The 14,858-nt window shown below is 40.7% G+C and overlaps 1 protein-coding gene across 2 annotated transcripts in view; it reads left to right on the forward strand.

Annotated features, from left to right (window-relative positions):
- Nucleotides 1–10,636: 10,636 nt before the first annotated feature.
- Nucleotides 10,637–14,858, forward strand: part of aff2 (AF4/FMR2 family, member 2) — a 202,730-nt gene continuing 198,508 nt past the window's right edge. For both annotated transcript variants that reach the window (XM_075480879.1, XM_075480880.1), the window contains exon 1: nucleotides 10,637–10,834. In XM_075480879.1, coding sequence (XP_075336994.1) covers nucleotides 10,782–10,834 — 53 coding nt within the window. In that variant the 5' untranslated portion in view covers nucleotides 10,637–10,781. The remainder of the gene's footprint in view (nucleotides 10,835–14,858) is intronic.

Genomic DNA, 14,858 nt, shown 5'->3' on the forward strand with positions numbered 1-14,858 from the left:
CTTATTTCCTATCTCACTTTAATAACTGAATAACTGAAAGGAGCTGAAGAGACGGGAGATCTTGCCAGATCTTTTCTTTACAGTACTTTTCTAGCCTTGCAATGCATGTACATGGTTGTTTTGGATTTTGAAGACATTAAGTAGATTTTGATACATGTTTAAGGATTTTTTTTTTTCTAGCAGCAATTTTTCCTTATTTCAGTTTTTTTTTTTTACTTGAGTTTGAGCTAGAGTAATCAGTGGTGAGTAACAGCTGGAAAGAGACAACAATCAACATAGAGTCAGTGACACAAGAAGCTTTTCAGAAAATGTCACAGGAAACCACCACATAACATAAGTAAATGATCATTAAACTGGCTTTTTTTTCTTTTTTTCTTCTTCTTGAATTGTTCCTTTTTTCTTTTCAATTTGTATTTATGTGTTAATTTCTGTGTCACTAACTTGTTTCTGGACCTTTACTTTCACTTGCTGTTCACGCTGCAGCCTCGTTGCTTTTTTGCCCAGTAAGCGTTCAGTGCAGTGCATCAACAAATTGGTCAAGTGAAAGTAACCTCTGTATTGTTAATAGAGCATCTACAGTAATGAGTTGCTTTGTATTGTTGGGGGGCAAAAAAAAAAAAGGGAGGGTGGTATACTGTATATAATGATATCATTTGTCTGAGAAAAGATTTGTACTATTGTTTCAAACGTGCACTTATCCTGATATTTTCTTCCTTTTTTTTGTTTTTTTTTGTTGTTAAATATCAATTTAATGCTAGAGCTCTTGATAATAAACTTAATGATGTGAAGAAAAGTAGTCTCCATAGCAGAACCCAGTCACACACAACTATCTAACTATGAGATGTCCACACTCAGAAAAACTTAAAAAAAAAAAAACTTTTACAGAAACTCTGCTTTACAGAGAGAAGGCAAGGTCATTTTTACCTGGCGTGTGAATTCCACTTCGAACTGAAACCTCATTCGGGGGAAATTTGTATTTTGATTTTGCCGAAAACTGTCTTTGCAACATGTAGTTGTTTCAGTGGCATGAAAGATGGAGTTAGTGTGCATTTGAAAGATTTGTTTTTTTTTGTTTGTTTTTTTAAATGGAAGCTTGTCTTACTAGGTCATGAAATGCATTCAATATGTGCACCAAAGCTTAAAGTGACACTCCATCCAAAATATATATAGTCATTATACTTATAGGTTTGGTTACAAAGAAGCATTTTATTGTGTCTACTAAAACTTGTCAACCTACTCTTTGGTTTTGACTGATAAACTTTAAATCATTTATGGGCAGTGACGGTGATACGGGAGCGGTTGGGTTAATGTCAGTGGACATTTTAATACTTTGTCGCACTAAAATCGTGTTACTGTTGCAATCAACTTAAAGGCCTTTGTAAAATAATACGTCGAAACCACTTTTGAAGCCTATTTCATGGTTTTTGGTTATTTTCAAAGATTGAATTGCGGCCTTTGAAACAGTAACTTGGCCTGAAAAGAGCAATTACATTTCAAGGTCGCTGACTAAATGCTTTGAGGGTTTTTAGCTACATCTTACGGTCTCGGTAGGTGTCTCTTGCTCACCTGAGGCATGAGGCTTATTAATGGAACCAATCTGGAAACTTTTCATCTTTTGAGATTATAACTAAAGCTGTGCCTCGGGTCACGTTGAACAGTTGAAGCAATTAAGTGTAAGCTAACTTGCTAGGTGACATTTTTTGTCAAATTTTGGTGAAGTGTTTGTCACAGACCCATCACATTATTGTGAGTGGGTAATGTCACTGGCATATATTCAAATTTTGAGAAATTCACTCATTTGAATACAACCAATCCCCAGCTAATGTCAGTGTACCTGCTGCTGAAGACATGTTAGCTTAGAAGCAGGGGTTTGGTTGACAGGGTTGAAGCTTTTCTTGTTTTAGTAATGCTATCTTGTATCAAAAGAATATCAGCTTGTGTTTGAGTGGCCTCTTGCCAAGCTAGCCATTTTTCTGCTATCAGTCCTCGCACCAAGCTAGCCAAACCACTTCCTGGCTCCTTGATGCTACTTTTCCACCTTAAGAAAATATAGTGTGCCACTTTCTTGCATGTTTCAGCTTTTGGTTTAGTTCACCTCTTTTAAGTAACATAAGTAGTCAATGTGATATTTTTTCCTTTAATTCCAGGCCTTTACACTTATCCATGGACGTTCTTGCTTTCTGTGTACAGAGACCCAAATTTTATGCCAGCCTTTTTTTGTGGTCACCACATAATGATTGTTGTAAATTTCCTTGGCCTATTCTTTACATTTTGGTGCTGGTGGTGAGAGTCATCTCCCAATGCTCTGAACAGACAAAAGGAACCTTGTTCAGGTTTGAAGATTTTGGGAGGTTTTACGGAAGTTTCCGGCTCTACAAACGTTGTCACACAGGAAACAAAGTTCTCTCCGACTGTGGCTGTGCTTCAACCTACTTGTTGGTGTTTTATTGTGCCTCTGAACACCAGGTTAAAAGATATCTTTTTTTTTTTTTAACTGCTGGAAACTTAACTTTGGACAGAAAAGGTTTAATGGCATTACTAACAACCTGTAATGCTAAACTAAGGCTTGTACGATAGTGGAAAATGTAATTTAAAAAAAAAAAAAAAAGAACGAGGACTGTTGCATGCTGACCATTTGGGATCACAGAAGAAACAGACCTAAGGAAGCGCTTACTTACAAGTCCCCTGTAACTTCCTGGCTGTGACATTGTTATACTGTTTTCTAGTAACCTGCCATAGAAACAACTAACCTGGGATTTGTGCAGTTGTGGTCATGGCATGAAAGTCACTTCAGTCTAGTATCTAACCATCAAAACATTGCAAATGTGGGAACACTGAAAACATTGAAACGTTTACCAACAAGTAGGTCTGTTAACCATGTGGGATCTCAAACAGCAGGGTTAGGTTTAGATTTAGAAAAAGGTACCTACTGATAATATGCAGATAGGATCCCAAATGGTACTATTTGCAACACTACAAAAGTGTGTGCAACTATGGAAGACTAAGAGGCAGTTTTTGCTGCATGTGGTAGTTTCTCATTACCAAACTGTATAAACCTTGATGAATTTTACAAAAGTAATGCTTCCTTGTAATGGCGAATCACTGTAAACTCACGTATCTCACTCCAAGATGTGTCTTCTTTGTAAATTAGTGGGATTGAAAAAGAGTTTTGTCTGACATTCTGGACCTTTTTGGCATCAGCGTTATGAGTGAACTGTTAAAATAACCGAATGGAAATGTTTCTGTTTTTTTTATTGGATGTTTATACTTTACAGCATAATGGAAGGTTTAATGTGTATTGACATAAATATGAGTGTAGATGATAGTGATAGGAGTGTTCTCCTGGTTTTTCTGCAAAGATGGGGAATGCTGGAGTTAATGTTGCGTGAATGGTTTGTAATCTTTCTCTTAAGGTAGCCTAACAACACAGTGTTGTCTTATCCAGCCTTGTCCACAAACCTTGACTTTCTTTTTTTGAAATGTGAAACACCAAGTGAGACACTATAACCAAGAACGATTTATGTCAAGCATATAAAGAAAGAGCGGAAAAGCTCAAGAATTGCTCTTAGGAAGTTCGAATTCACTTCCTTTTAAATGTTATGCAGTCGGATTTGAACATTTTGCATTCCTCTCTCAGTAAGCATTTAGTCTTGGATTGTATTGCATAATGTTTCACGAGGAGCCAAACCAAGATGAGATGACTCAAAATTGTGCTAGTCGTTGCTGACAGTCGAGATGTCGGCAGACACTTTTTTTTTTTTTTTGTAGAATGTATGTAACAATAAATGATACTAACTGGACACATTGTGGGCTGTTCAACAATAGACTGCCAGAAAGTGAGGACTCATGGAAAATCTGTAGATACTTAAACCAGGGTAAGTCAAAAAAGCTGTAAACCTTGTGTGCACTTTTTGGGCATTTTTCTTTTTTTTTTTTTTTGTACATACTACTAGCATTTAAGATGTTTGGGTTGACATGTCTGGTTATAGTGCAATATATTTTGTATGCAAGCGGTTTCAATAAATAAAGTTTGATCTTCAAGTAGCTTCAGCTGATTCTTGAATATTTATTCCATTTTAAATAAATCTTTTTTTGATTTGCGGGCATAAGAACAAAATTAAACTACAACAAATGAAATCCGTTCCCAAAATATGTTTGTGCTGATGGACACGAAATCTGTATTTTTTTCCCCTTTGCTTATCCAGTATGACTCTATACGTTAGGTTTCAGTGGGATGTGTGGTTCCTGTGTACGGCATGTTTTTTGTGTTAATACCCAATTATGTAACATTTAATGACCGACCTTAACCAAATAGTTTGTAATGTGTACAACAGCGAGAAAATAGAGTGCAAGCTCAAGGAAACGGTGACTAAATACAAAAATGTAAAGTTATGCGAAAACTGCCGGGCAAAACTAGACTTTGAGCATTGTGTGTATCAACCCCACCAACCATCCCAACCATCCTCCAAATGCAAACTTTTTTTTTTTTTATGTGTGATGCAATAATCTTTGGGACCATTTCACTAAATGTTTAGAGAACTTTCCCTTTATGTGGGTATCTTTGTGTCCAGCAGCACGAAAAAACAAAAAAATTGTTGACATTAGATGAAGTTTTCGTGACTTTTTCAGGTTTTGCCGTGTGACACGGTTGAGGGCTCTACTTTCTCTAATTTTTTCTGTTGTCAGGTGTCTGACAGGTCATCTAAAATGAATTTGTGTTGGCTTTTTCACTCAAAACATCTCCTGAGAACACAGATGAAAGTGAAAGATTAAGCCAAAACCGTAACATTGAAGAACGCAAAGCCAAGACAATATGCTAAAAGATGCTAAACTGTAAAAAAACAAAAAGCCCAACAATACAGTAAAATAAAGGTTTATGCCATTTTGGGGCGTGAGGTGTGTATGCTTTCTTCGACTGTCTGACTGCAGAACACTTGTTAAGCTCAGTGTCTTAAAACTTGGAGACTGACGTTCAGACGAGAGAGTATAACAGACTCTGCTCATTGCAACTAACTGTTCAAAGGAGATTTGAAGCGATACTATGTAACATTTCTACCTTAAAATAACAGCTTGAAAAAAATTGTGCGGCTAGAATGAGTTTTAATATTACGATTGGCCTGTCTCCTATGCCCTTCGGGGGTCTGAGTTGGAAAAACTGCGCTATGTAACTTTGCTGGACCGGCCCGGGAGCTGAGCGGAAGTACTTCGACTTGCTTTCTGGCACACCCACAGCAAAAACAAATAGACCCCTCTCACGCTCCCAGGTACATTTGATTACTCTTACCTTCTCGGTCAACACAGCTCGCACCTTCTGACCCCTCGCCGGTTCGTCAACAAACGTGAAAGTGAAAGGGTGTTGTATTTACGACAGTGTAACCGTACATTACCTCCAAGCCTGTAGGGGGAGCTCCATAATGGGCTTTTTGAGAAGTTACATTGTATTGCTTTAAAACAAAGTAGCATTTTGCGTGTGCAAACTATTAGTTAAGTGGCTTGTCATGTAATTTGTCTATATAGTCTACGGACATTTTTTGGTTTCCTTGTCACTGGTTAGGGTTAGGGAATGACTGACTTAATCATCTCAATGATCTTTAATGTTGCAGTATATTTTCCAGTATTGCCTACCGTGTTCATCAACGTGTGCATCATTCTTCTTTGCACAGTCAGTCACTGGCTCTAATGCTGATCTCCCAACATATTCTCTTCCACAGACTTATAGAGGATATGCAACATCTTGGAATAGGCATTGCTTCCTTAAGCAGTAGTGAAGCATAGTTTGTATGACCGCATTTGTAATTGAGTACCTTTGTAGTACATTTGCAGCCAGATACCCTAAACTTTTAATCTCCCCCACATCTTTGCAACAATAGCCGCATTCGGACAGAGCAGTTCTAAGAACGCCGTTCTAAGAACGGTCCTCCTCGATTTTGGTTCTGATAACTGTCCTTCCCTAGGGGAACTGTTTTAGTTTGCATTCGCACATGAGTCGGGACCTGATAGAGACTGATGGGACGCAACCGTCTGCGACAGAGTTTTGCTGTTGCCTTTTTTTTCAGACTTTGGGGCTATTTCCATCTTTTACATGGCCTTAACGTAGATCAATCACTTGGACAGACACTGTGATTTGATTCTAGGCACTGGGTTTATTAGACTTAGACTTATTAGAGAGTGATTTACTGACCCATGAATCGGCATAGAGGTCTCACTTTTAGTGTTACCAAATAAGAAAAAACAAGGATAGGATGTAGGCACGCCATTGATAACTTTGATAACAACACTGACGACGAATAAATACACACACACGCACACACAATGCGACAGAGTTTTGTGGAACATGGACATTTAGACAGAGAAGGTGGTTGAAAAGGCATTAGAGGTTAATTGTGGAACACAAAGCTTCTTTGTACATATGTGATGAAAACATGGAATCTGATGGTTTTAACATCATGCAATACTAATCTTTAGCCACATGGAGGAGCTGTGGCACCGCATTGACTCATGACTTCCTTTACTACATGCATCACAAAGAGAGGGGAGCAAGAAAAAAAAAAAAGCTTGGGCACTTATTGAAAATTCACAGCAAGCATAATGAGTTCAAAGCTAAGAACTTGGTCCTTCCTGGCAATTTTACGAGTTTGGATGTCTTTTCAGCTATGTGTATGTTTTGTGTGTGTGTGTGTGTGTGTGTGTGTGTGTGTGTGAGAGAGAGAGAGAGAGAGAGAGAGAGAGAGAGAGAGAGAGAGAGAGAGAGAGAGAGAGAGAGAGAGAGAGAGGTCTGTGGTATCAGCAATACTGCAAAAGGCAAGAACAATATCTATTAAAACCTCTAAAACAGCTCTTATGGTCATTAAGGCTGTGCAGTGAGTGGGAATTGGAACGATGTGTTTAGCTCTCTGAGTATTTGCCCTTAATTACAATTGGTCTTCACATCTATGTATCTATTTCCATCATAAAATTCATTATTGAGTCATCCAACAACTGTTTTTTTTAAAATTGTGCTACCCAGTATCTTTCTTCCCTTCCTTCTCCCTCACTCTGTCATTCTCTGTCTCTCAGTGTCTGACCTAGTTTTGGACAGCGATTCTCTCACACACACACACACACACACACACACACACACACACACACACACACACACACACACACACACACACACACACACCAAAGCACTAGTCCCGCAGGTGCTAAAAATAATTCCAAATTGGTTGAATTTTGGTTTGTGGCTTTTAAGGTCTGGGGTTGTTTGGACTCTTTTTTATTTGTGAGGCTGGAATTGGTCAAGGTTATAAAACAGTTATTTCAAACAATCTCGCTTTCTCTCCTCTTCTGTTCTCTTCCCCGGGTGTGATGAGGAGTCGAGCTGGCACGTTGCCCCAGACCAAAATGTAGAAGAAAAAACCACACACAAACAAACACACGTTCCCAGACAAACCCACGACCTTCAGCATATCTTTGGATTTCTTTCTGGATACCTTTGGACTCCTCATCAAAGGGTACAGACGAGTTTCCAGCAGCTGGTCAATCCTTATTCGCAGCAAGCCGTAAATGGTAAAATGGGCCAACAGGCGTGTGTTGTAGAAAGAAGGAGAATGAGAATGTGAGCTGCTAAACTGTCACGAACATGTTGCTGCGATGGTTGATCTGAATTAAAAGTGATGGGGCTGAAAAGTTGGTGACGAGGGGTTCAGAGACCATCTAGACAGAGAGTATGTAAATAACCACACACAGGAGTACAGCTCCTCAAGTCTACTGCTTGAACAAGCATTGTTTTAGGCTTATTAAGTCTTCATCAGCTGGCAGTTGGAAGTAAACAACCCCTTCAGCAATGGCTTCCCTCTGTAGAAATGCTAAACCTGTGACCGATTAAACAAAATTGAGTACACAATGATTTCCAGTTAGCTTAACTGCATGAACACCAGAAATCTTTTAAATTTGGACAGGATCTATCTGTGTGTGTCTGGATCATGGCTGTACATGGAGGGGAATTACCGTCGGAATAAAAAGAAAATCTGATTGGGAGTCTTCGCAAAGCCGGAAAAGGATACAGGTAGAAAAGTGAACAACAAAAGTCATCAGAACTTATAAAACACGTCATGGTACCAGTAATTAGGGCTGCAGTGATGTCTTTCGGAAATCCAACACGAACTGTGTGCTATTAGCACCTTCCAGACAGTGTGAAGAACTCCTCACAATCTCAGCCTCTGTGGGTGATATCCAACGCAATACCCCAGAACTCGACTTTGCTTAAAGATGCTAAGATACAACACCATGACGAATTTGTTCAACTTAGATCAAGCTGAGCGTGTTTCGTGTGAGCTGAGCTGGGACCGCCACAGTGAATCCATCGTACCGACAGTGAAGCACAGAGGTGGCTGTGTGATGGTATGGGACTACCTGAGAGCAAAAGGTGTTGCAAAGATGAGATTTATTGATCTATAGCACAGTGAATACCTGGGGATATATATTGGCTGACGAGGTGAGGTTTGTATCCAGATGCATGACAAAAGAGAACTAGTCTACATTCTTTTCCTCATTCAATGAATGGGGGCCGATGATGACTATACTAATCCGGCCCATATCTCAATCTGCCAGCAGATGACAGTGCCTGCCCTGTCTACTCTGACTACTTTAGCACTTCTGATACTGGAGTAAATCGAGCCTCAATGTTTACCCTGATTATCGCAAAGAGAAAGCTACAAGCTCCCAGTCCCTTGAAAGTCCCTAAATTCAGTGGTATTTTGATATTTTTACAACATCAAAAATGCTTGCTGGTCAGCGGGGTCCCAGCTCCCTCGGCCCAACCGGTTGGGGGCTTTCCCAGCTCTCCAAGGAGCTACGGTTCTGGGCCACAAGCAAGCCAGGACCTGTGGCTCTCTGCTCAACCTTGATTTTTAACCATCTTGTCCACATTCCTTGTGAACACTTCTTATCTCGTTTGTCCTAGCTTCATATTCAATCAGATTCTCACAGGATAGGCAAAAAAAAAAAAAAAAAAAAAAAAAAAAAACCCACCCAGGGAGTCGCCCGGATTTGTTCTCCTGGTATTTTACATTAAACCCTCTGAGCCTGTAGGTGGTGCTCCGCAGATTCAAAGCAAACCCTCAGCCATAGCACCAATGGTGGATTATGCTCTTGGAAATGTCATGAAAACTTCTCATAAACATGTGAACAAGCTTAAAAACTTTATTTGAAAAACTATTTTTTGAAGCGCACTCATTTCTGTTGTGTATACAAAATTCAATTCAATTCATTTTTATTTATATAGCGCCAAATACAACAAATGTCATCTCAAGGCACTTAGATAGTAAGTCCAATTCAAGCCAATTGGAATTCAATTAATTAATAATAATAATAATAATTCATAAAATAATCAAATTCGTTCATATAGAGCCAATTCAAAAACAATTTCCTAGCTAAGAAAACCAACAGATTGCACTGAAAACGTTTTGTTTTTCGGTCCAATCTCCCGGCCTGAGCGGCGTGCCTGAGGCGACTGTGGAGAGAAACGACTCCCTTTTAACAGGAAGAAACCTCTGGCAGAACCAGACTCAGGAAAGGTGGCCATCCGCCTCGACCAGCTGGGGTTTGAGAAGACAGAAAGGGGGGGAGGGGGGGAAGGGGGCCGCGGCTGCGGCGGCACTGTAACACCATTCAAAGGATATCTGTTGGAACAGGGAAACACGAGTTAATGACCACAATAATATCACATATACATAAAGAGAGTAAAGTGAGGAAAGGTGTGACAGATGAGGCCTCCCAGCAGTCTAGGCCTATAGCAGCTTAACTATGGGATGTTTCAGGATTACCTGAGCCATCCCTATTCAAGGTAAACACAAGAAAGTTGTGCTAACGAAAAAATAAATAAATAAATAAATAAAGGACCAGACTCAGTGAGTAATTCCCTATACTCCCTATATAGATCTGCTCCTCACACCACAACAACCATCAAAATAGATTGGGGGGGGGGGGGGGGTGTTAATCCAATATCCAAACACTATAATATACTTTTGTGTTTTTTTCTCACAAGAAAAAATAATACAGAAAGTAAAACCAGCTGAAGTGCATTTACTTCTGAAGATAATCTAATTTCTGTCACTGATTAATGAATCAGTAATTCAAATGAGCTCTACTGCACACTCCAGTTACACAGGGCAGATCATAAAAGCGGATTCTTCCACTTTTTTCACACTAAACACCCTTTGTACCCTTGTACCCAGTTTTTTATCCGGGTATGAGAAGGTGAGATCTACTGGGAAAGACATCCAGAAGATTCGAATCAGAAATGAACTCCTAGCACGTGTCCTTTCTGGTGTCTTGCCAGAGCAGGATGAACCTGATGAGATAACATCGTGCACACAGACATTATACCTTCCTACAAGGTGTCCGTGTAGGTGTTACCCAGATGCCCCTGCTTCACACGAAAAGGCACTTTTTGAAGGATGTAGGTGGGAGTTTAATTTTTGTGATATCTCTGAAAAATGAAAATCCCTCCTTGTTATGAAGCAACATTTTTTTTTTTCCAGTGAACATCTCAGCATGAGTTACCGTCTCTCTCTCTCTCTGAGTGTGTGTCTGTGTTCTCCCTCCCTCCACCTCTGCCTGGCTGTCAGCTTGCTTCGACCACGTAGCAGCTTCCTGGCAGCGGCAGCAGCTTGTCTCTACTCTCACACACTTACACACACGCGCACCGGCGCGCGCGCCCTCAGTATCAGTAGCCCATGTAGAACCACGTAGCACCAGCTTGGGATTTTAACCACCAAACACCACCAGCCGAAGCGGCAATGGACCTCTTTGAATTCGACTTTTTCAGGGACTGGGAGCTTGAGCAGCCCTGGTAAGTCCTGCGCACGCTGTTTTTTTATTATCATCTTCTGTTTTTATTGTCATGCATGTGCACGTTTAATGAGGAGGGCTGCGTGGAATGGCATCCAATCTATTTTGAGGGCCATAAACAGCCCCCCCCCCCTCACACGCACATTTTTTTTTTTGTTATCTGTTAAAGAAGAAGCAGTGAAAGTGACTCCGGGAGGAATCGTGCAAACCGTCTTTCTTTGTCACCGTACAGCTGCCGTCGTTGCTGGAGACGAACCGGGCGGCATGCACACGTAGCCTCCGCACACACACACACACTCACACGCGCGCGCGCGCAAACTAACGCGCACTTGCACGACGCCGGCTTTTACCGTCTCATCGTGACATTAAGGAATGTGGGACGTGAATGTGAGCCCGCTCCGGGAAATGTGACAGAGCGGTGACAGGGTGAGCTGCGAGACGTCAGACGATGCGAACGAAGTGCATCCTCTCCACAAGTTTGGCAGTTCGCTGTTTATTACAGTGCAGACCCTAAAATCTGAACCTCCCGTAAAATGTGAGGGCGAGCAGAGTTTAGGTTGAGCCCCACAGGTGTTGTGATGTGACGGGATTCACACACACACACACACACACACACACACACATTAGGCATTATATAGTGAAGTTGGGTTGTGATGATTTATGGGATTTCAATGGAATCTGAACGCCTGCCCATGTGTTGCTTAAAGGTTATCAAGTGCTTAAATTAGATTGGCCTCGGTATCATCGTGCACTTTATTAATTATGTTATGTGACTGAGCTGCATTGCGATGCAAAGTCAAGCCTCATTCTGCTGTCATCTGGTCCTCAAAAGTGCCTTTTTTTTTGTTGATTCATCCTGAGCCACATAGCAGAGAATCAGCATCTATTTTGGCAAATGGATATCAGCTGATAAAAGTGCCAGGGTGACACTTGACTTATTTGGTTGGTTTTGATTGCAGTTTTTTATTTATCAGCCTCGGGAGTAAAGATGTTGAAAATGTTGTCTGGACCGGTTGCCATTCTTCATTTTGTCCACCCAAAACAAATTGAAGTGGGTCAGAAATAAGCGTTTGTGCGGGCCTTTTGTACATCATAGCAGCATAACTCAGAATATCATCAGAAAAATAACTGTTCCACACCACACAGCGTTGCATCGCATTACGCTGCTCTCTTCATTGGAGTCATTTTCTGTGCAGCACAGGACATGAGAACAAAGACCCTCGCGGAGAGAAGTGCTCCTTAAGGCTTTTAACACTCATGCTGGAGGTTTAAAAGGCAGCAAAGAGGCGAGATTTGCCAAGAAGTTAAACATAACTCAGTTTCTCTGCATGATTTGCACTCATTTGCACAGACTGGGTTTGCCAAGAGCAATAGAAGGAGAGCTTGAAGATACAAAACATCTTGTCAGAATGTATTTGAAGGCTTCCTGTTGAGGCAACAATGTTGACTTGCATTGCATTTTTTCCTCATCCTAACACTGTATATAACACTGGAGCAAGGCCTTAAATACTATATATCAACCAGTGCTATCAGCCAGCATTAGCCTATTAGATATATATCTGTATCAGTGTGTGTCATTTAAAAAAATGTTTTATTTTTTTTTTTGTTATTGTTTAACAAGACATAAAGCAGAAAAACACGCTTTAGATTTTTTTGGAAATGTCATCATCATAGTTGTGTTGAGCAGAGCGACTCCGGCTCCATTGTGTTCAATACTGCGCAGCACGGAGCTCATCACAGCCGAGCAGACGGTGGCACAGGCAAGCGGTGTCTTTGCTGTACGGATAGGCAATTTGTTTTAAGTTTGAAGAGCTGTTAGATAAAAAGAAATATATTATGTGACTCTTGTCTTTATGGTATCTGGTAGCAATGCACTGCTACCACAAGGTGGCCGTGATGGACCAAGAGGTTTGCTAACTGCTATGAAACAAAAACAAAAGAACACTTCCCCGGGCTCCAGTAGAATGTACAACGCTGAGGTTAAATCTTAATGGTCTACAACTAAGGGCAGATTAACACATATCCGTTTCAGGCATCAGCAGTCTTGCCTCACATTTATTTTGAAATATGGCGACGTCTTGCCTTGCCGAATTGAATTCTGGGCCCGATGCTTTGCTCTGTTAGCTTAGCTCGCGGACGAAAGTTGAGAAAAGTTCAAGCATCAAGATTCTGTGCAAGTCTTCCCCGCAAATTAGATTTCTGCATAGTCCACATCAACTTTCATCTGCTTATATAAAATGAGTGGGTGGTTGTGTCCAATTCTTCGGCTGGTGCTGAATATACCAAGTGTCAGCTGTTGTGACGATATCTAATATACTCTACAACTCTACTGTTGGTCAAGCTTTGAAAACCATTTTAGTGTTGAATGACAGGGGAAATGTTTAGAGTTAGAGTCAAAGTTCAAGTCTGGGTGTAAAATAACAACCCCCCCCCCCAAAAAAAAAGCACAATGTTAACAAACAACAGCCTGCTGGCTACTCATTATCTCACGTTTTACCACTCCTGATTAAAAACTCTACCTGTTGAGCCTAAGCTGCTCCCGTATATGAAATGTATGAATGTAATGTTTGGAAGACAAAAAAAAAAAAGGGGATTTTTTTTTCTTTCTAATTTTACATTATTACAGAGAAGTGTTTTGAAAGTGCACCACAGCCATCCAAATGCTTCTTGGGTCAGTTCTGACCCCAGCATAAGTATGAATGTGATATATGTTCAAGTTGAGAAATCCTCAGGAGGCCTTTCGGGATTAAAAAAAAAATTAAAAATGTCAGTTGAAATTAAGACATGATCAGTTGTTCTCTTATGTGCTGCTCATATTCATTTTTCTCACAGTTTTAGGATAATAAGGACTGTAGGCGGTGCAGTATAAAGCAGCCAGCCTCTCCAGTTCAGTGGGAACACAATAACTTGGCAACCATGTTGCTGTTTGGAATCCATGTCCCAGCAGGGAGAGTCTGAGCAGGGAAAGTGACACACACTGATGTCCCTCAGCAGCCACCATGGAAGGGCCTCGGAGCAAGATACTTAACCTCCCGCTGGTGGAGAGGAGCTGCTTAGGGCTCAACAACAAGCTCGGGGTGTCTACACATGTAACCCTCCCAGTGCCACCACTCCATCACTGCAGAGCTGTCAGGTGGTCCGGATGGGGAAATGGATTCACACTGAAGCAGGCTGTATTCCAAAGAAGAGAATAAAGAAATGAATGGGAAACATCAAATTAGAAAGCAGAACAACACAGGAGGATGCTGCTAGGTTGATTGTCTGAATGATGCAATCAGATAAGGATTTGTAGAAGAAGGCGGCACGCTTTCTTCTACAAAATGGGCTATATATTGGTAGAAGGCGGCACGCCTTCTTCTAATAATAACAAATAATGTGTGTGTGTGTGTGTGTGTATAATATCATATTTACCCTCTGGGAACATGAAACAAGGTCTGTTTATCCAGTTTTTCCTGTCGTTCCCCTGGTATTAACCACTGATCCACTCATTAGCTGAGTTCATTTTAATGATCATAAAAATACATCAACGTTACGACAGTTTCTTTTGTTTGATTTATGAGCGGGAGGTGATATTTTGCGTTGGGGGGGCGGGATCCCATCGTACGCTACATTTCTTCTAACTGTAGTACTTCTGCTACCACTGGCTGTTACCACTACTACAACTACCAGCCAAACTATCACTGCAACTACTTCTACCTCTATTGAAACCACAGGGTAGTCTACAAGTAATAGCACCACAAGAACTATGGGCTATGTATTGGTAAAACTAACAGAACAGCTTTTCACACAGCTAAGTTTTGTCAAAGCTCGACCACAACTAGCCTACTACAACTACTGCAACTGCTGTCATGTTCGAGCTCTGCTATGACAGCTGTTATCGAATAATCCAATCAGAAGAGAGAGGATATCAGTATTCCAGAAGTATCATTATTAGGCCGATAGAAATTGAAGTTGAATTTCCTAAAGTTGGAGTCATTTAGCTTGGCTTTCGAGATCAGACAAAGCAGTGTTGGAATGGTGCAAGC

The sequence above is a fragment of the Odontesthes bonariensis genome, chromosome 13 (assembly GCF_027942865.1).
Source record: "Odontesthes bonariensis isolate fOdoBon6 chromosome 13, fOdoBon6.hap1, whole genome shotgun sequence".
Taxonomy (NCBI): Eukaryota; Metazoa; Chordata; class Actinopteri; order Atheriniformes; family Atherinopsidae; genus Odontesthes; species Odontesthes bonariensis.